This window comes from Rana temporaria, chromosome 4, assembly GCF_905171775.1.
Source record: "Rana temporaria chromosome 4, aRanTem1.1, whole genome shotgun sequence".
Classification (NCBI taxonomy): domain Eukaryota; kingdom Metazoa; phylum Chordata; class Amphibia; order Anura; family Ranidae; genus Rana; species Rana temporaria.
In genome coordinates, this window is record NC_053492.1 from 379,072,079 (window position 1) to 379,092,984 (window position 20,906).

The 20,906-nt window shown below is 41.7% G+C and overlaps 1 protein-coding gene across 2 annotated transcripts in view; it reads right to left on the reverse strand.

Moving 5' to 3' along the window:
- Window positions 1–20,906, reverse strand: part of GALNT2 (polypeptide N-acetylgalactosaminyltransferase 2) — a 183,146-nt gene that overhangs the window by 124,398 nt on the left and 37,842 nt on the right. Inside the window, exons 1-2 of one of the 2 annotated variants that reach the window (XM_040351009.1) lie at window positions 18,172–18,321; window positions 2,443–2,536 (exon numbers count right to left, since the gene is read on the reverse strand). In XM_040351009.1, coding sequence (XP_040206943.1) covers window positions 2,443–2,536; window positions 18,172–18,306 — 229 coding nt within the window. In that variant the 5' untranslated portion in view covers window positions 18,307–18,321. Of the gene's footprint in view, window positions 1–2,442; window positions 2,537–18,171; window positions 18,322–20,906 lie in introns of those variants that run through there. The other variant, XM_040351011.1, reaches the window with a different exon arrangement.

A 20,906-nucleotide genomic window follows, 5' to 3' on the forward strand; every position in this document is an offset into this window, starting at 1 on the left:
GCCACCGGTGTACCAACTGCCTCTTCACCAGCAAGATCGTCTTCCCCACAAGTGGAGTTACCAATTGTCTTTTATGGAATAAAATGTTTCAATAATGCTGCACTTGGATGGAGCTGCTCTCCTGTCTTTGACTTTTCTCAAAGTAACCTTAATATTAGTTTGGCTCCTATTCGTAGTCCTGAGAACGCCTGGCCACTTTTTTGATTATGCGCCTGCATAGGCAATGAATCTTATTGGTGCACAGATAAAAAAAATCTTTTTTATAAATATAACATTTTGAAGAGACATTTTGTAGGTTTTAAAGTGGAACGTCACTCTCTCAATCAACATTGACTATTTTGAATCATTAGGCTGCTAGCATTAGTAAATAGATAGGATGGTATATTAATATTAACCTGTTTTGAGCAGCTTTTTTTTTTTTTTTTACATTTCTTTAGTTGCTTCTTGGTTTCCATGCATAGGCAAATAATGTCATACATCCCAAGAGTCTTCAGGAGGAGAGGAGGGGTTCGCTCAACTAAGCACACCCTCCTTCCTGCCTAAGCCAAGGGCAGATGGATTCCAGGAAGTAAATGCTACATGAATCATCTGCCATTACTCAAGATGGCCACAGGCAGAAATGCCAGGGAAGGGGGGCTTTTCAAAGTGATTTCTCAGAAAAATTAAGCATGGAGACATGGATGGATGGGGGAGTTTGCTTTTAATATTAAAAATAAATGAAGAGTGCTTTTAGTTTGTGATGCTCATATATACAGTGCCACATATGTTTACTGTTCCGTTTATTTATAGAACGGGTTCCCTGAACAGATAGTGCACTTCCACAACCGACACTCTAGGTAGAGGGAGACCCTTTTTTGGGTATGTTATATACTTACCCTTTAGTCTATCCCCCGCGGTACTATTCCCTTCTTCCATCTTTCATTATTATTTATTGTTGCAATCTTGTTTGCCCACTAGAGTTTTTGGAGAGATCTCTGGCCCTTTTCTACTATATTTGGAACTCCTGTTTTGATCTTCGACATATATGCATATGATCCGGATTAATCTAAGGTAATACTGGATAGCTGCTACTCATTTTGGTGCTATGAGAGAATTTCTATGCATGTTTATTTTACATTCATATTTATTTTAATTTTAAAACCATTAAAACTTTTTCTGTCCGTCAATATGTTAAATATAATATGTTTCATTTCAGATAATGAAATGTATTTTTCTGCTATTACTCTCTTCTGCTCGTCCTGAGGAAGCCCATCGGCGAAACGGGTAGACGATGCACAGAGGATATTTTCCATATCATATATCCTATATGGTTTTTCTTGATCGGTTTTGTAAATTTTCTATTTTTTGTAATAAAATTTATATTTTTGATATTCCCGTCTTGCCTCTAAAGTCAATTACCGTTTTTTGAGTAACTGTTCCTTTTTGTCTCATACAATGTAGTTCCACTTTAAAAAACACAATTTCTGCCAATAGGTACAGTACATATCTGCAATACATGCACATTAAGAGTCGGTTCACACTGGGGCAACACGACTTTCAGCACGACTTTGGGAGGCAACTTGTAGACGACTTGAGTATGAATCATCAGGCAACTTACAAGGCAACTTCAAGTCGCCTCCAGGACAGGAGGCTTTCCAGTGGCCAATCTAACAACAATCAGCTCTGCGGGAGAGGTTTGCCTGAGAAATGTATGTTCTCTTCCTGTAAAGTTTCTTCAGTTAAGACACTGATCCGACTTCTGAGGCGACTGCCATTGAAATCAATGGGTACATTCACTTCCATTGATTTTCTCAACTACACGACTTGGGACGACTTAGGGCAACTTAAAGTCAGATCCCAGGTCGTCCCTGTGTGAACCGGCTTTTACGCCCATTTTCTCTTTTTAAAAGCCTCTAGAATTACAAAACAATACCGGTTGCTGTGCCAGAAATGCACTCTGTACTTAGCTGCACCTTCTGACCTCTTGTTGTGAATAATAAATATTTATTGGACTTATGCTTGAGTTGTGGCATTTTCGTTCTTTTATATTGGACTCTATAGACTATTCTGGGGTTCTCCATTCCATTCCAGAACACTCAAGCTATGGAGTGGACACATGTCCCCATGCACAATCTGGGTCCAGCTCCCCATCAATACATTTTTTTTTTTTTTTGTGGAAAACTGCTGGTGATTGCAGCATGGGAATTGCTAGATAGAAAGCAGAGCAGGGAGTACAGTGTCCAATCAAAAGCACTTGGGTGACTTTTTTATGGCACACACAGTACAACCCAGACTAACAATTGCTAAAATGTTTCACAAAAAAAGACATTCTAACAGGTTGTTAGTTTGGACAAGTAAAGGCAATTAAACACTTCAATGAAAACTGGAAAAACAGAAAAATTACACTTTTCTTTTTATAGATATAGCTGAATAAATGACATCAACACCAATTGAGATTTTTACCCGGTGGAAGGGTCTCCAAGTTTTGCGTTTTTTCTTCTTCATTTATGCTGTGTGGATCTCTTTTTTTCAGCAAACCAATATCATTCCAATCGTCCTGAAATAAAACAAAAAGGTTCATTATTCAATGCAACAATAATTAGTGCCAACCACAAAATTCATCTCTAAAACTACATTTATAAATGTTGTTTACAGAGCAATGAATCCTAAAGTGATACTAAACGCACACGGTTCAATTTACATTGTCCCTTCTATTTCTGTATGTGGATAATGGCACTGTATTTATTTTAATAAGAAAAACCCATATAAAATACATTTTTCCTAATGGATATACACATATAGTCACATGACACAGATCTTTCCCAGCCTGTCTGCAGGGAAACACAAGCAGGAGGAGCTTCTAGTCCTCTGCTGCTGGTCACATGTTTACAAAAATAAAAAAACAGCCTTTGGCATACAGAGTAAAAATAAATAATATCAATAAACCGTTTTAAATTGGCATACAAATAGATATTTGAAATTAGATCTTTATTATTGTGTGGCAATGTCATGGTGTGGGCAGATTTCTGCCAGCAACAAGCAGGCAGAAATCTAAAGGAAAAACATTTTTTTGCTGAAATGACTGTTTACAGGGTATAGAGACATAGTTAACTGATTCCTTTTAAAAAATATTAAAAATAGATAAAAACCAATCATATAATGAACCTGCAGTTTAGTTTCGTTTTTGCTGTTTCCTGGTTCCCTGATGTACAGAGCCAAAGAGCCAATAGAGGGCAGTGATGCTTTGTAAAACGAAACTTGATTGGTGCTGACACACAGTAATCACACCTCCTTGATTAGTCACCACAGTGAGAAATCTCCCAGTACTGTAGTGATCAGGAAACAGACAACCAGGAAGTGTCCAGAACAGAGAGGAATTACAGCAACATCAAAGCAAAAACGAACAATGAGGACATGAAACCAGGACTGCAGTAAGGTAAAGGAAGCCATTTAGCTAAAAAAAAAACTCTGAAAAAAATAGGGGGGGGGGGGTGGAGATGGGAACCATGGGGTAAGGGAGAAGGAGGAGGGGGTGGAGGTGGGTAGGAGATGGGGGATGGGCAGGGAAGAACTGGAGTGAGACTGGGGGAATTCTGTTCTGTATAGGGATAAAAAAAAAAAATAGAGGAGGAGGATTTGTGATAGAATGAGAGAAGGGGGATATAGATGGGGTGGAGGGGACTGGAGAGGGATGGTCAGTGATGGGCATACTGTTGGCTGGTGAGGAATAGCCACAGCATAATAAAAGCAAATAGGCTTTCTGTCAGGGAGGGGGAGAGGGGGAGATTCCAATAACTAGTAAAGATTCAGTGTTGGGGGATTCCAGCCAGTTATGGTGTTTGTGTATGGAGGGGCACACACCTGTGAAGGTGAAGTGTCTGCAGAGAAGAAGACTGGGAGGGGGAGGGGAGTGAGGGACTATTGTTTGTAAAGTGTCAGGAAAAGAATGTCTGGAAGGCTGGAGAAGAGGCTGCGAGCAGCGAGGGTTAACATGTGGGAGAAAAGCCGTGTGACAGGCAGAGATGGATGGGTGACCTGTGTGAGGATGAAAGGAAAGCAGGAAGAGATAGTGGCTGAGGTGGGAAGGAAGATGCCAGGGAGGGAGAGAGACAGACATTAGGAATCTGAACACAAGATACATTACAGAACTGACCTGTACGGAAAGAGCCGACCAATATGAAGGGAACTTGTTACCAGAGAACTGCTGGGAGCAGTGTGAGGAAACTTGTAGCCCCCCTCCCCCCCCCCCCCCCCCCCCCCAAGGACCCCTGGGCAGTTCTCAGAGGTGCCTGTGTATTAAGACAGCCTTAGGAAGGGGCCCGTAAATGACATTTCCCCCGCTCTCAGTGTCCTAACAGTAACACATCTCTCTATGTTCCACCAGAGAAAGACAGGCAGCGCTGCTTTCAGATGCATCCAGCAGCTGAAAACCGACAGGAGGGAGAGAAATTGTCTTTCAGCTGCTAGATGGATCTTTCTGTATTTGTTATACCGCACCGATTTGTCTCCCTGTCCGGGCCCCTGTGCGTGTGCGGGCCCCGCGGGCGTACAGAAGCTCCGGTGGTCCCCCCCTATCAGCGGCCTTGCTTACAGGACTTACCTGCCGATAAATAAAGGCATTCTAAACCTTCTTACCTGCACAAGATTTACATTGATCATGTAGTTTCATGAAGGAAAGTCTACTGAACCACCTCTCTGCCAAGCAGGTGCGTGGGTCTGTTACCCGTCCCCCGACTGGCTGAAAGGGACAGGCACAATGATTGCCCGCCTATCAGGAGGAGTGAGGAGATGCACGGAGGACACAGGAGCCGCTGTCTGACCCGCTGCAAGATCCCACTGCTCGCTGCCATCACCTGCATGCCTGACCCGCCACTGAGACAGGGTAAGTGCCGGGCAGATGGTGAGCGGGGGGGTCACAGTGGCAGCGTTTGATGTTTTTTTTTATTGAAAAAATTTCAGTTTGCTTGCGCCCCCCCAAAAACTTTGAGCACCAGTCACCACTGGGCAGGATCAATAGCTGGCTCAGCCTCTCAGTGCACTGCTGAGGGGGTGAGCCAGCCGCTCATGCCTCCTCCACAGCCCGGTGCTCCAGTGATCGCTGGAGGAGCAGAGTAGGAAAAAAGAGTGGACCTGAGAACTGAGCGATCAGCAATACCAGGGTCAGCGGCAGCCATCTAGATGCGTATGAATGTTCATTTTTTTTCCTTTTCCCCACACTTGTCATTTAAGAATGGTGCCATCACCTGGGATTTTTCCAAGTAAAGAAGGTGCCAAGCATCTGCAATATTTGTACAGCTCATTATGACTGCCAGTGCAGACTGATGAAACATTTTGCAGAGCTGCCATTTCTACCTCTGTTAGAGCCAAAACAATCACGCTAATGCAGCCGACAGAATTCCTTCTTTCCATAAAAAGAAAGTAAAATGTATACATAGATTTAATTAAAATGTAATTAAAGCTAGACAAATAATATCTTGTTTGGCAGATTTCCCCAGAATTGTCTTTTAAATTAAAAGGTATCGCAAATTCATCATTCAAGGTAAGACAGATAGATAAAACACATACATACCAAAAATAAAACTGCCTTTACCTGTCAAAAAGTTAATAATCAAAAGATTTAAAAATCGATAGGTAAATTAGAATGCTCTTTTAACCCCTTCAGCCACAGAAGGTTTTACCCCCTTAATGACCAGGCCATTTTTTGCAAAAACGGCACTGCGCCCCTTTAACCGATTGTATACAACATTGCATGGCCGCGCAAACAAAACGTATGTTCTTTTTCCCCCCACAAATAGAGCTTTCTTTTGCTGGCATTTGATCATCTCTTTTTATTTTTTTGTGCTATAAATAAATAAATAAAAAAACTGTCAATTTTGAAAAAGAAAAACAAGTTTTACCTTTTTGCTAAAATAAATATCGCAAAAAAGATGATAGATAGATAGATAGATAGAGATAGATAGATAGATAGATAGATAGATAGATAGAGAGATAGAGAGATAGAGAGATAGAGAGATAGAGAGATAGAGAGATAGATAGATAGGATATAGAGAGAGAGATAGATAGATAGATAGATAGATAGAGGATATAGAGAGAGAGATAGATAGATAGATAGAGAGGATATAGAGAGAGAGAGATAGAGAGGATAGAGAAGATAGAGAGGATAGAGAAGATAGAGAAGATAGAGAGGATAGAGAGGATAGAGAGGATATAGAGAGAGAGAGAGAGATAGAGAGGATATAGAGAGAGAGAGATAGAGAGGATATAGAGAGAGAGAGAGAGAGAGAGAGAGAGAGAGAGAGAGAGAGAGAGAGAGAGAGATAGATAGATAGATAGATAGATAGATAGATAGATAGATAGATAGATAGATAGATAGATAGAGGATATAGAGAGAGAGATAGATAGATAGATAGATAGATAGATAGATAGATAGAGAGGATAGAGAGGATATAGAGAGAGAGAGATAGAGAGGATAGAGAAGATAGAGAGGATAGAGAGGATAGAGAGGATAGAGAGGATAGAGAGGATAGAGAGGATAGAGATAGAGAGGATATAGAGAGAGAGAGATAGAGAGGATATAGAGAGAGAGAGAGAGATAGAGAGGATATAGAGAGAGAGATAGAGAGAGAGATAGAGAGGATATAGAGAGAGAGAGAGAGATAGAGAGGATATAGAGAGAGATAGAGAGGATATAGAGAGAGAGAGAGATAGAGAGGATATAGAGAGAGAGATAGAGAGGATAGAGAGGATAGAGATATATATATATAAAATCAGTTTTTGTAGCAAAGCAATATGTCTAAATCCCAAAAGAAGGGTAGGGACCTCGGTGTCCCATGATGTACTCCAAGAAAATTATTTTACAGGTAAGCTGTAATAAAAAGTATATATATATATATATATATATATATATATATATATATATATATATATATATATATATATATATATATATATATATATACTGTTCTTAGCTTCACTGTCTTATTTCAGCAAATGTGTGAAATTGTTGAAATTCAAGGTTTTGGCATCTGTGTCATGCTTGTGTTTAAGTCCATTCAGCAATACACTTACTATAAATTCAGTTGTAAAGATGTTATAAAAGGCACTATCAGACCCTGTAAAAATAACCATGATACAATGAAAAAAAACAGACAAGCATACAAAATACCAGCCACATGCACAAGCATGGGCATTTTAGCTTTTTCAGCAGCTACTTTTGGCTTTGGTGTTAGTTATAGGAACTAGTAAAAACACTTTTTGCAGTATTTAAACCTGGTCCTAAATGCTTCCCTCAGCTGTTTAAACACACAGGGGGGTTACAAACATACTAGAAATTGCTGCCGTGCCTGGTGAGGGTTTTTTTACATAAAAAGCTAGATTTATCCTAGAATATAATTGGCAAAGCTCTTTAAATACACTGATACCACGTCAGTGTTTTTTTTTTATAATAGTAAGGCCTCAGGGTGCTTTTTACATAGTAAACTCCAAAATCCAAGCTTTGATGTTATAGGCTTCATGTTCACCGGACATTTTAAAACCTCTCCTGAACTATTTAACTTGACAGATAGTAACCGACGTTTAAAAACGTCCGTTGTGCCGCGTTTACATGCCGCGTTTTGCATTTAGAAGCGTTTTTTACATTAAAGATAGTCGAAAATGTTTCTTCATTAACCACTTAAGGACCTTAGGTGTTTTTCAGATTTGGTGTTTGCAAGACAAACTGTTTTTTCTGCTAGAAAATTGCTTAAAACCCCCAAACATTATATATATTGTTTTCTAACACCCTAGAGAATAAAATGGCGGTCATTCCAATACTTTTTGTCACACCGTATTTGCGCAGCGGTCTTACAAGCGCACTTTTTTTTTAAAAAATTCACTTTTTTTAATTAAAAAATAAGACAATAAATTTGGCCCAATTTTTTTATATATTGTGAAAGATAATGTTACACCGAGTAAAATGATACCCAACATGTCACGCTTAAAAATTGCGCCCGCTCGTGGCATGGCGTCAAACTTTTACCCTTAAAAATCTTGATAGGCGACGTTTAAAAAATTCTACAGGTTACATTTTTTGAGTTACAGAGGAGGTCTAGGGCTAGAATTATTGCTCTCGCTCTAACGATCGCGGCGATACCTCACATGTGTGGTTTGAACACAGTTTTCATATGCAGGCGCTACTTGCGTATGCGTTCGCTTCTGCGCACGAGCTCGTCGGGACGGGGCGCTTTAAAAAAAAATGTTTTTGTTTTCTTATTTATTTTTATTTATTTTATTACTTTTTACACTGAAAAAATTTTTTTTATCACTTTTATTCCTATTACAAGGAATGTAAACATCCCTTGTAATAGAAAAAAGCATGACAGGTCCTCTTAAATATGAGATCTGGGGTCAAAAAGACCTCGGATCTCATATTTAGACTAAAATGCAAGAAAAAAAAATTTAAACTGTAATTTTTTCAAATGACAAAAAAAAAAAAAAAAATGTTTCTTTAAGACGCTGGGCGGGACTGACGTTTTGACGTCACTTCCGCCCAGCAGAGCTACGGGGACGGGTGAAGGACATTTTTCCCTCACTCGCACCCCCAGTCAGCTGCCGAACAGACCCGATCGCCTCCGCCGCTACCGACGGCAACGGTAAGCGATGGAGGGCGCGGGAGAGCGGTGGGAGGGCCCCTCTCCCGCCACCGATAACGGCGATCTCGCCGCGAATACCGCCGTTATCGTGTACAGGACCCTTAGCACTAAAGATGGATACCTCGGTTGTGGCAGCAGCTGCTGCCGTTACCGAGATATCCATCTTTAAAATTAGGACGTATATATACAGTGCAGGGTCTGGAAGTGGTTAAAAACGCCTATAAAACGAAACTCGGCTAAACGCGAGTTACCACGTTTACAGGCATTTGGCATTTCAAATGCCTCCAAGCCCTGGTCCACACTGGTGCGTTTTTGGACATGTCAAATTGGTGGCACTGGCACCGTCCTAATCTGTGAAACGCCACATCTGCGGTGCTGCACAGATGTAAAAAAAAGTTACTTTCTGTACTACTTATTGCAATTTCGGCCCGGGATTTACATCGGCATGTTTAGAAACCGGCACAGATGTGTCTATAATAGCGGCCGAAAGCAAGACCAACAACTCGCACGGCTTCATTCCCACATCCCAGTGTGAACCTGGGCTAAACATCCATCCTGAAAACATTTTTTTGCTTTCCAAAAAAATGCTTCTTAACTCAACTGCCTAGAAACGACCATAAACTACCATGTGTACATGTACTGACAAGATAACAGAGAAGAGTTCAGGGGCAGCTGAAAACAAAACGCCCAACTGCTTCTAAACGTTCATTTACAAGCAGCAGTGTACATGAAGACGGAGGGATATTTCCCCTTCGACATTACATGGTGGGACAAAAGCCAAAAGAATCCATTTTCATAAATTATTAGCGCAGCACCAAGGTAAGAATGAGTCACATCTTAGTAAGCAGGAATTGGTACACTGGAGCTTTTTCGCAGAAGTGTGCTGAATGACACTCACACAAACCTAATTGTCATTCAGTGCCTAATGCGTTCTGCAGGACTCGGATATTAACAGGAAGGTGTATCTTATTAAATGGTCTAATTTTACTTTGTAATGTTGCTTTGTTCAGGGGTCTGCATCAGTGGAGCCGAATCCAACTCCTATTCATCTCTGCAGCAACAGATCATTTCTATACTAGCGATCTTCTTCTGGCCGTTTAAAAAAAAAAAGCAATAGATCACAATAGCATTATTCTAATGCTGCTAGAAAGGAGGCAAATAGGTCAAACATGGTTGCTTGCTTTCAGCTCACTTGAAATCCTAAAAATGCCAAGGAATTAAAATTCAATAAACAGAAGTTTACAAAAAATGCCAAGGAAGGCATGGTACTGCCAAAGTAAACAATGAGTAATAGGAACAGAGTTGTAAGTCTTGGCTCTGGACCCCAGCTGACCACAAACACAAGTGGTTGTACAAACTGCTAGGACCTGTCCCAGTTATCTTAAAAGGAAGGATAGGAAAGTGCAATGCCTGCATGGTTTTTAAAACGGGCAACTGGGGCAGGAGGTGGCTAAACTGTTCCGTTGATCCTATCCTTTGAAGCGTGACCAGGGATCCTTTGTGTTCTAGATCAAACAGAAGCCTTATCATACAGTTCTACAATTACCTGACTCTAGTTGCCACTTCTCTAAAGAGTTTACCTTAGCGGTTCACAATCATTTCCCATTAATGCCATCGTTGGTCAGACTTTGACCTTTGCCGTTTGTTAAAGCACAACTCTGGGCAAATAAAAAAAAAAAATTGTCCCTTACAGTGAGGCTGTGCCTACCTACACTAACTGCTTGTGATGTTCTAGAGCAAGGGTAGGTAACTTTGGAGAGGTGTGATCTACTTGAACAACATGGAAGAGATCAGGTCACCAGCGTGCAGCACACTTTATAAAAAAAAAAAAAAAAAAGAAAAGAAGGGAGATGACCTAGAATGACCCCATTGTAAAGAAAGGTTTGAAAAGTTTGAGGTCAGAAGCAAGTAATGCGGAATTCAGAGGTCAGTAGTAAGCATCTGAGCCGTTTTGCATGGTGGAAAGCAGAATGTGCTCACCCCCTCCCTAGGACTACAGCCCTGCGTGAAGATGCTCTTATCCCTCACAGGCATGGAGGCTAAGCCTAATGGGAACTGTAGTTCCCATTAGGCCGTGATGTAGCAAGAATGAATGCGCACCGCAAACCAGGAAGTCAGTGAGAATAATGATTCAGGAGTGACGGAGGTGAATAAAAAAGCTCGATTTCAACAGGTATCAAACTAGTTATAATGCAAAACATTACTTTTTACTTTATCAGCTACTGTCAGACTTTAATTTAAGAGGAAAATATTTTTGTCTTTACAACCCCTTTAATGGAACAAGCTGAATTTAGAAGCTGATTGGACATCATACACAGCAGCATCAGATTTTTGCACTCTCTGGTTTTAGTAAAGCGTCCTCAACGGTTCAGGTTTGTTTTTGTTGTGAATATTGTAGTAAGCTGGTACTTAAATCATGAATGACAAGTTGTTTCACCGTGTATGGTAGCTACAGTATAGGTAAACCTCCACAGCTTCCGTTGCTTTTTGTATTTAATTGGGCATTTAATTTTGGTAATTATATTGCACCAGATTTAGAGCAAGGATGCTGAAAACTGTTGTAACTGTACTTACCTGGGTACTGTATAATTACATTTCTAAGATGTCAGCAATTACACTGTAAGGATGAACTCCGGTGTGTTCGCACACTCCATGTGCAGAGCCCGCCAGGAAGTCGGCACCGCGCTGCGCTAATCACAGGCAGGGAGAAATTTCCCGATCTCTGCAGCCGAGCATCGGGATAATGTCTCCCTGCCTGTGATTAGCGCAGCGCGGTGCCGACTTCCTGGCGGGCTCTGCACATGGAGTGTGCGAACACGCCGGAGCTCATCCTTACTGTAGAGAACAGAGATTTTTCTGGAATGCATATGAATGGCAGACTTATACCTGTCTGTCAATGGCACCCTATATATTACAATTTGGGATATAAATATACACACTTTATTGTTTATATTGTTTGGGCAACTGAAAATGGAAGGAAGGAAGGAATGGAACGTATACAGCATATTCACAAGGCAACATACTCTTCAGGAGCTTTCTGCGTATGTGTTAATTCTTCTCGCCCATTAATCTTCTTAGGAAAATGAACGTGGCTTAGTATTTAGAGGGTGTCTGCATATGTTTCCTGCATCATTGAAAATTTGGTAACCTTGCATTTTGTCTGTCTCCTTGTGACCTATAACTTTTTTTTTTTTTTTGTTATAGCCAATATATTGTTCCTTCATTATAAATGGGAACACTCTTTGTTTCAAGCTGCGTGTAAATGTATGAAAACCAGACTTTTGGACTGCTTTGTTCTTGTATCTAAAAGGAAGGGAAATAAAATTCATGTTTCGTGGCTAGATCCTTTTTGCGCTTTTGGGTGTCCATCTCAGAAAGCCGCTAGGTGTTCTGTGCATCCGCAGGCAGTCCCATTCACGTCTATTAAGATCCAATGGCTGCAATAACAACGGAGGGTCCCAATGTGACAGTCGCATGTATCCCCAAATGCACACTCTCTGTGTTCCGGGTACCACACCTGCATAGCCATCAAATTGGGACCAATGGCTGTGTCCGTGCAGCCGCTGCATCTTAATAGACATGAATGGGACTGCCTGGGTGTAAGGCCAAAAAAATAAAAAATACTTATGGTCGGGTTTTCTCAAGAGAGCTTCACCTGGCAGTGGCATCAGAGACATCGTGGGGGTGGGGCTAGTACTGGGGGTGTGTGCGCACGAGCAATCGCAAGGCAGCAGCGCTGAACCAATGTTCTCACCTGACAGGCAGGAGACTGCCTGTCCATTTCCCACACAATCCCAGTGGAGAGGAGGGAGAAGGGAGGAGGGAGCATATTATATACTTTACTATCTATTTACTAATGCTAGCAGCATAAGGATTAAAAATAGTTAATGTTGACAGAGAGTGACGTTCCACTTTAACCGGATGCAAGGGTTGTCGTGTGAGTGAGAGAACGTGCGTGTAGTGTCTCCTCTCCCCCCACCCCCCACCTCAACTTCCCCAGTCAAGATCAGCCACATCCCCGGGGGTGGAGGTTTGTGCTCTGAAGCCGCAGCGAATGCCAACTTGCTAGTCAGCGGGAAGCGCTGTGCTGTCTGGCGTACCTGGAGCGGCTGGTGGCAGCGCGTGAAGAGCATAGTGCGACTTGGGCATTGGGAAAATAGACTTCGTAGGAACAATGCAAGAGTGATTGGCCTTCCAGAGCGGTGTGAGGGCCCCAGCCACATAGTATTCATGGAGGGGTGGTTTACGAAAATTTTTGGCCCCAATATTTTTTCACCATTTTTCTCAATTGAGAGGGCCCATAGGGTTTCCTTCAAAGCACCTCAACAAGGGGGGTACCCTAGGCCGATGCTCCTAAAGCTCCTCAACTATAATGACAAGGGGACACTGCTTCAAAAAGCTTGAGAGATAGGGGATATTCAGTATAATGGGGTTAGAGTTTCAATATATTCCCCCGATTTCTCTCCAGACCTCCAAAAACGCAGAGCTGAATTTATACCAATCAAGCGTTCCCTGCAGAAACACAAAGTTGCATATGCTCTCCTGTACACGGCTCGCTTACAAGTAACAGCTCTGGGCAGGACTTTTTTCTTTAATGCTCCGGTTGAAGTGGCCCAATGGATGGAAGACAATAAAAAAGAACTATAGACTCTTAAGGGGAGGAGGTATCAAAGAAAATCTCTTTTTTTATTCCCCCCCCCCCCCCATTTAGGGGGCTATCCAGTTCCCTGCCTTTTTTTTTTCTTTTTTTTTTTATGGGTAAAGGAACGGTAAAGGAAGGGAGGTTGTTATATAAGCTCCAATGACATTTTAGTAACATGTTAGTGATATTCTAATTTCTTAGTGTTCTAATAATGTTTATTAATGACACTTGATTAGCCCGTCCTAGGGCCTTAACACTAGGTGGTTCATCATATGGGAGACTCACTTGATCTTTTTTTTTTTCTTATACACAGGGGTGCAGCTTATTTCTTAGAGGCAAGCATTGATCTCTATCCAGGGGGGAGAGAGAGTGGGAGACACTACGTTTGTGTGAGGTAGATGAATGATGGTGTGATAGATGGGGAACACAACCGGAAGTACATGTTAATATTGTCACTGTCACTAGGTTGGGTTGAGTGGAGGGTATGGCAAAGAAGGAGAGGGGAGGTCACAGGTGAAGCCCCAAGGGGGTGCCCAGTAGGGCAGGGGAGGGGAGGGCAGGGTAGGGTAAGGGTATGGATTAAAGAGTACACACCATTATTGTTAGTGTTCTGGTTGCCACAGGTGGAGTGGATGGAAGGTGGAGAGGGGGGAGGGAAGATACTGACTCAAGGGACTACCTAGAATGGAGACAGGCACAGAGTTTCATTGTTGGTTTAGTTATTTGTATGTCTTAATTTATTTCTACATCTCTATATGCAGGATAAGACGTTGACCATTACCTCATGGAATGTGCGAGGTCTAGGGGACCAGATTAAAAGAGCTTCGGTTATGTCACTATTGGAGGGAGGGAGGGACGCCTGGGCTCCTCTGTCTTCAGGAGACACATTTGACCAGGGATACAGTTGCCCAGTTAAACAGCTGGAAGTTCCAATCCCAGTACCATTCGGTACACTTCTTATATTCAAGAGGGGTGAGAATAATGGTGGGGAGAGGAATGGTGTTCTCCTGCAGCGAGTCCTCTATAGACTATCAGGGTCGGTACATTTTTCTGTTCTGCTCAATCGAGGACAGAGCATATGTTCTGGCCAACATCTATATTCCCCCACCATTTAACTTTATGTCCTACATAAGCTGTTGGAGTTCACGTTGGATAAAACAGGAATCCCAGTAATAGCGGTTGGAGACTATAATGAAGTAATATACTTGCCACCTGCTTAAACAAATGCATTAATCATCTCATACATCCCGACCAGTCGGGCTTTATACCAAGTAGGTCAACAAGTATTAATATCAGAAGGGTTTTCCCAAATTTGCAGATTGCAACAGATAACGAGGGCCCTAGGGCTGTGCTGTCTCTTGATGCTGCAAAGGCATTTGATAGACTAGAATGGACATACTTGTAGAAAGTGTTAGAGAGCTTCGGCTTTGGTCCCTCTTTTGTTAGATGGGTTAAACTATTATACAGCGAACCACGAGCAAAAATTAAAATAAAAACAATGAGCTTTCAGAAATATTCCAGTTGGAGAGAGGGACGAGACAGGGCTGCCCCCTTTCCCCCCTTGTTTGTCCTTGCTATGGAGCCACTGGCCATTATGACCAGATCGAGGACTGACATACAGGGGTTTAGAAAACAGCTGGAGGACGACAGGATAGCACTGTTTGCGGATGATGTCCTGTTTTTTTTTTTAGGAGATGTAGAAGCCTCACTAGATACAGCGATGCAAATGGTCGGGGAATTTGGACAGTTCTCAGGTCTGGTTATTAATTGGGAAAATGGGCTTTGTTACCACTAGACCCACTTGGCGTCCAGATATTGCCAGGAGTCTCCCAATTGAAAGTCGTCACAAAAATGTAAAAAATACTTGGGGATCTGGGTATAAACCAATATTTAAAATAAAAATATAGTCCGTTTATTACTTAAATTAAAACAAAAAAGTGACATTTGGAAACGTCTCCCTTTGTCTGCAGCAGGACGCTGTAATTTAATACAAATGATATGGCAACCTCAGATACTATACCCGCTTCATAATTCCCTGATCTGGATAGGACAAACGTGGTTCAAGAGAATAGAGTCTCTATTCAGAGAATTTATTTGGAGGGGTGGACAATCTAGGATCAGTTTGCAGACCATGCAACTTCCCATAAAAGAGGGGGGCATGGCGGTTCCACACCCGAGATTATCTTTTTTGGCATTTCAGTTGCAACAACTAGCGAGTTGTGGAACCCCAATGCCCGATAACGCCAATAAATCGACTGATATTAATGGGGACCCCACATAAGATACTTGTAGAAGCCTTAGAGGCAGACTCTTTTCCCCAGAAATGCTCAACTATAAAACTAATTAGTAAAACAAGGCAGACAACGAAGGCATTGATGGGGTATGCTGGGGTAACAGAATTTCCCCCCTATGGAACAATAAAAACTTAGGGGAAGTAATTGGCATAGAGAAATCCTGGGAATGGGAGAGACAGGGTATAAACCGTTTAATTAATTTGTTTGAGGGTAGCATCATGAAAACGTTCTTAGATCTAAAGACAGAAATATAATATATCAAATAAGACGTTTTATAAATACCTTCAGATTCGTCATGCCATCTAAGCACAATTTACATCACAAACAGTCGTTTGGACCCAGATACCCGCCTTCCTTAACCACTTAAGCCCCGGACCATATTGCTGCCCAAAGACCCAAGGTGTTTTTACAGTTTGGGACTGCGTCGCTTTAACAGACAATTGCGCGGTCGTGCGACGTGGCTCCCAAACAAAATTGGCGTCCTTTTTTTCCCACAAATAGAGCTTTCTTTTGGCGGTATTTGATCACCTCGGCGGTTTTTATTTTTTGCGCTATAAACAAAAATAGAGCGACAATTTTGAAAAAAATGCAATATTTTTTACTTTTTGCTATAATAAATATCCCCCAAAAACATATATAAAAAAAAAATTTCCTCAGTTTAGGCCGATACGTATTCGTCTACCTATTTTTGGTAAAAAAAAAAAAATCGCAATAAGCGTTTATCGATTGGTTTGCGCAAAATTTATAGCGTTTACAAAATAGGGGATAGTTTTATTGCATTTTTATTATTATTTTTTTTTTTACTACTAATGGCAACGATCAGCGATTTTTTTCGTGACTGCGACATTATGGCGGACACTTCGGACAATTTTTACACATTTTTGGGATTTTTGTCATTTTCACAGCAAAAAATGCATTCTTTATTGTGAAAATGACAGTTGCAGTTTGGGAGTTAACCACAGGTGGCGCTGTAGGATTTGGTGTACACTGTGTGTGTGTTTACAACAGTAGGGGGGTGTGGCTGTAGGAATGACGTCATTGATCGTGTCTTCCCTATAAAGGGGATGACGCGATCGATGCGCCGACACAGTGAAGCACGGGGAAGCCGTGCTTACACACGGCTCTCCCCGTTCTTCAGCTCCGGGGAGCGATCGCGACGGAGCGGCTATAAACAAATAGCTGCGCCGTCGTCCCGGATCGCTCCCCGAGGGGACCCGACCGCCGCAAGTCGCGGGGGGGGGTCCCGATCTGCCCCCCGACCCACGTCTAGGCAGGGACGTACAGGTACGCCAATGTGCCTGTACGTGCCATTCTGCCGACGTATATGTACATGCGGCGGTCGGGAAGGGGTTAAAACAATTATGGCAAGAACATCTAAAGGCCTAATTTCAGAGATGTACACCACTCTGGGGGCCAGAGCAATAAGTAGAGTAGGTCCCTCTAAAAGCAGAGAAGGGTGGGAAAGGGATGTGGGAACAGTAACTGTCGAACAGTGGGACAAGATCCTAGAGCAAGGAGCATTGGTTTCAATTGCTCCTGCGCAGAAATTGTCACACCTGTTCTTACTAAACAGGAGTATATCACACCCCTAAAAAAATGTTTAAACTTGGGTGGAGACAAAACGACAAATGCTCTAGGTGCAAGGCGACAGGGGATTTTATACATATGGTCTGGAAGTGCCCGAAGCGATTTAGATATTGGGTGGAAACAATAGATAGGGTTAAAGTCTTTAGGTCCTCTCTTGAACCAGTGGCCACAACCTGCCTCTTATGGAGTATGGAGTCCCTTCAGGTAATTTGGAAGCTATATTAAGATGCCTATTCCAGGCATGTAAGATAATTGCCCAGAAATGGCAGGCACATACCACTCCATCGGTAGAAAACTGGGTAGCGACCATCAACTCAACAATCTGTAGCGATTACTAGACAGATTGGGGCTTACTAGACAGGGTAATTATGGGAAGTTTGTGAGTGTGGGGACCTTGGCTGGGGGCAGTGGGGTGCCCTCTGTAGGGGGCTAGCGGTGCCCCCTGTCCTGAGCCTCCAAGGTTCTACTTCCCTCTCTTTCATTGCTCCTCCCCGATCTTTTCGCCCCGTCTCCTGACCTTTTCTTCTATAATTTCCAGGCTATGGAATCTCTCCGTTTTCCACAATTTTAGCTTACACTGATCCCCCCTGTGGGATCTATTTTCTTTTTATCCTCTTTTAGGTAACCACAACGAACACATATTCACAAACGATTGGGCAGGGTGGGGAGGAGGAGATAGATCTAAGGGGAAAACGTAGTAAGAAAGTACTTTTTAATGTTTTAAACAACTCTTATATTGTTTTTCTTCTGTTATCCTGTTACTTGTTTTGATAACTGCTGGGTAAAGAAATTTAAATAAAAAAGTAACTAAAAAAAAAAAAAAAAAAAAAAAAGAAGATTTTAAGCAAGCGCATTTTCCATCTATTTCTCAAGGAAGCTCTTCAATTTCTCCATCAAACCTGTCCGGTTCTCCTCTATTTCATCTTTTGTGGTCTTGTCCCACTAAATTCTTTATCTTGAACAGTTCTTATATGTGTCCTACCCTGCCCTCTGCTGAATGTCTTCTCTTGTTTGTCAGTGTTATCTCTTGCTACTGTACCTGTTGTCCATCCGAATCTTTTGCCTTGGCTCCATGTATTTTGCTTTCCAAGCGCTCTAGTTTTGCCAGATTCTCTTTTAATAATTTGCTTTTGTAATTACCCTGCAAAAACCAAAGAGCGAGTGTAAAGACCATTTACAAATGACAATGGGAGAAGCTTCCATCTGCCCCACCATCAGTATACGCCTTATGTACCAGAGCAATGTTCTTTTAATTTTTCCTACTGGTGATTTTGCAATAATCTTGCCATTACTTATGACACTAGAGAATATCTTTTTTGGTACAAACAAGATATTCTTTTAGAGATGGCTTATTTTTTTTTTATTACTTTCAATACATTTTACTATGAATAAAAAGTATAAAAAAAAAAAAAAAAAAAAAAGAAGACGAGGCGCGGCGGGGGAACACAGCTATTCAAATGAAAGCTGTATTGTTCCCCCGCACTTATCAACTAGACGCGGTGGGGGGGCGTATGGAAAAGACGTCAGACGTAGTGACGTCATTCGCGCGCACCCTATACACCCGGCGCATGCACACTACATTAGATTGTTTATGCGCCGCCGGGTGTATACGGCGCGCGCGAATGACATCACTACGTCTGACGTCTTTTCCATACGCCCATTATATGGGCGATTTAAACCCATTACCCTGTAATAGTCCTGTGTATAACACAGGCTATTACCCCGGGGTATACTACGTGCGTCAGATATTTATGTAAGTAAGACTATTTCTTCTCTTTGGCGACTGGACGTTTTATGGAGTGAGGTGTCACTAGTCCTGTTTTTCATTGTATTTATTCCAATTGTAGGTTTCTGCTGCTTCACAGACTTTATTGTCTGCCCCTTTGACTGCTAATATAAACAGCAGTTTGATGAGAGCGTGATATATCTGGCCAAGCCTTTCTACAATTGTGTTGGTTACTATATACCTTTCTCGGTCTCCCCCGGGAATCAAGATCTTTGCTTGGATCTTTCCGGTATTTAATATCAATATCCCTTCATCTATCTTAATGGCCTTACTACTATTCTGAGCCATATAATTACCGTCTTTTGTGCTGGTCTGCTCTAGGTTGATTCATAGATTTTTTTTCCCTTGATGTATACATGCGGTGCCCCCTATGGTTGACATCTCGGGTTCACCGAATTATTTTGGGGTATGTTTCTACACATTTAAATGATTCACTTTTCCTTTTCTTTTACTTTGGTGTCCTCTTTTTTTGTGACCGACTTTCTCTTTTTTTTACTAGTATATTGTTGTATGTTTGTCAGATCTGGGAGACTCTTCGATTACATCTGGACCTCTTGATATATCTATATACCCTTTTTGGAATTCTTTGAGGTATTGTGGATGGCTGTACTCATTATGATGTTGCAAGAGATGTTATCATGCATATTTTTAAAACCATTAAAAATTTCTGTTGTTACTGTTATGTTAATATAATATGTTTCATTTCAGAAAATGTAATATATCCTCACATTGTTAAATTTCTTCTGCTCTTCCTGAGGAAGCCCAACGGCGAAACGCGTAGGTGATTCACAGAGGATACTATCCAAAATCCGACCATCAATTACCGTTTTTTCGAGTAACTGTTTTTTGGCAGAAATCCACCCACACCATACCATTTCTAAATAATAATAAATATTTAATTTCAAATATATATTCGTATGCCAATTTAAAATGGATATTATTCTTTTTTTTTTTTGTCCCGAACATGTGACCAGCAGAGGACTAGAAGCTGCATATGCTTATGTTTCCCTGCAGACAGGCTAAGAAAGATCTGGATCATGTGACAGCTGTATATCGATAAGAAAAAAGGTACTTTTATGTTTTTCTTACTTAAAATAATTAGTGCCATCCTCCACATACAGAAATAGAAGGGACAATGTAAATGAAACCGTGTGTGTTTAGTATCACTTTAACCAGTTCCAGACTACCCTATAAACAGATTTACTGCTACAGGGTGGCCCTTCTGTGCAGGATCACATCTATATGCGCGATTCTGCACTTCCGTCTGCAAAGGCCGCACCGATCTGTAGGTGCCAGGCACTGGATGTCCGCCGGCACCTGCCAATCGTCGGTAAAACACTCAAAAGATCTAAAAAAGGCAGGTCTCCGTTCTGACGGGGGGGATGGGATGGTATGGATTGTGTATCCCTGCAAAGCAGGGAATAAAATCCATCTCTTTCCTTCATCTGCAGCAACACATGCATGTCACAAAAATGATGGCTAGGAACACAGTTAAACCTAGATTTTTTAACCCCTTCCCAGCCAGTGTCTTAGTACAATGACCGTGCATATTTTTAGCACTGATCACTGACTGTGTCACCGTTTCTCTCAAAGTGTCAAAAGTGTCGGTGTTTAATGGTCCGCAGCAATATCGCAGTCCCACAATAAGGTGCTGGTCGCCGCCATTACTAGCGTAGAAAAAAAAAATCCAAAAATATACCATAGTTTGTAGACGCTGTAACATTTGCATAAACCAATCAATACATGCTTAAAGTGGAGGTTCACCCTAAAAACATGTATATAACATTACATTCTGCATACTTCCAACATTTACAGTATGCGTTTGTTTGTTTTTTTTGCTGTACATAGATGGCGGAGGAGCCCGGCAAAAGGCAGAAAGCACTGCGCGGAGAAGGCACATGAGAGCGGCAGAAGAGCCTGGAGAGTCAGGAGAAGACCCCCGAAGTCGGAAGAGCCCCCGGAGCTGCCTAATAAATTTCTTTAAAAAC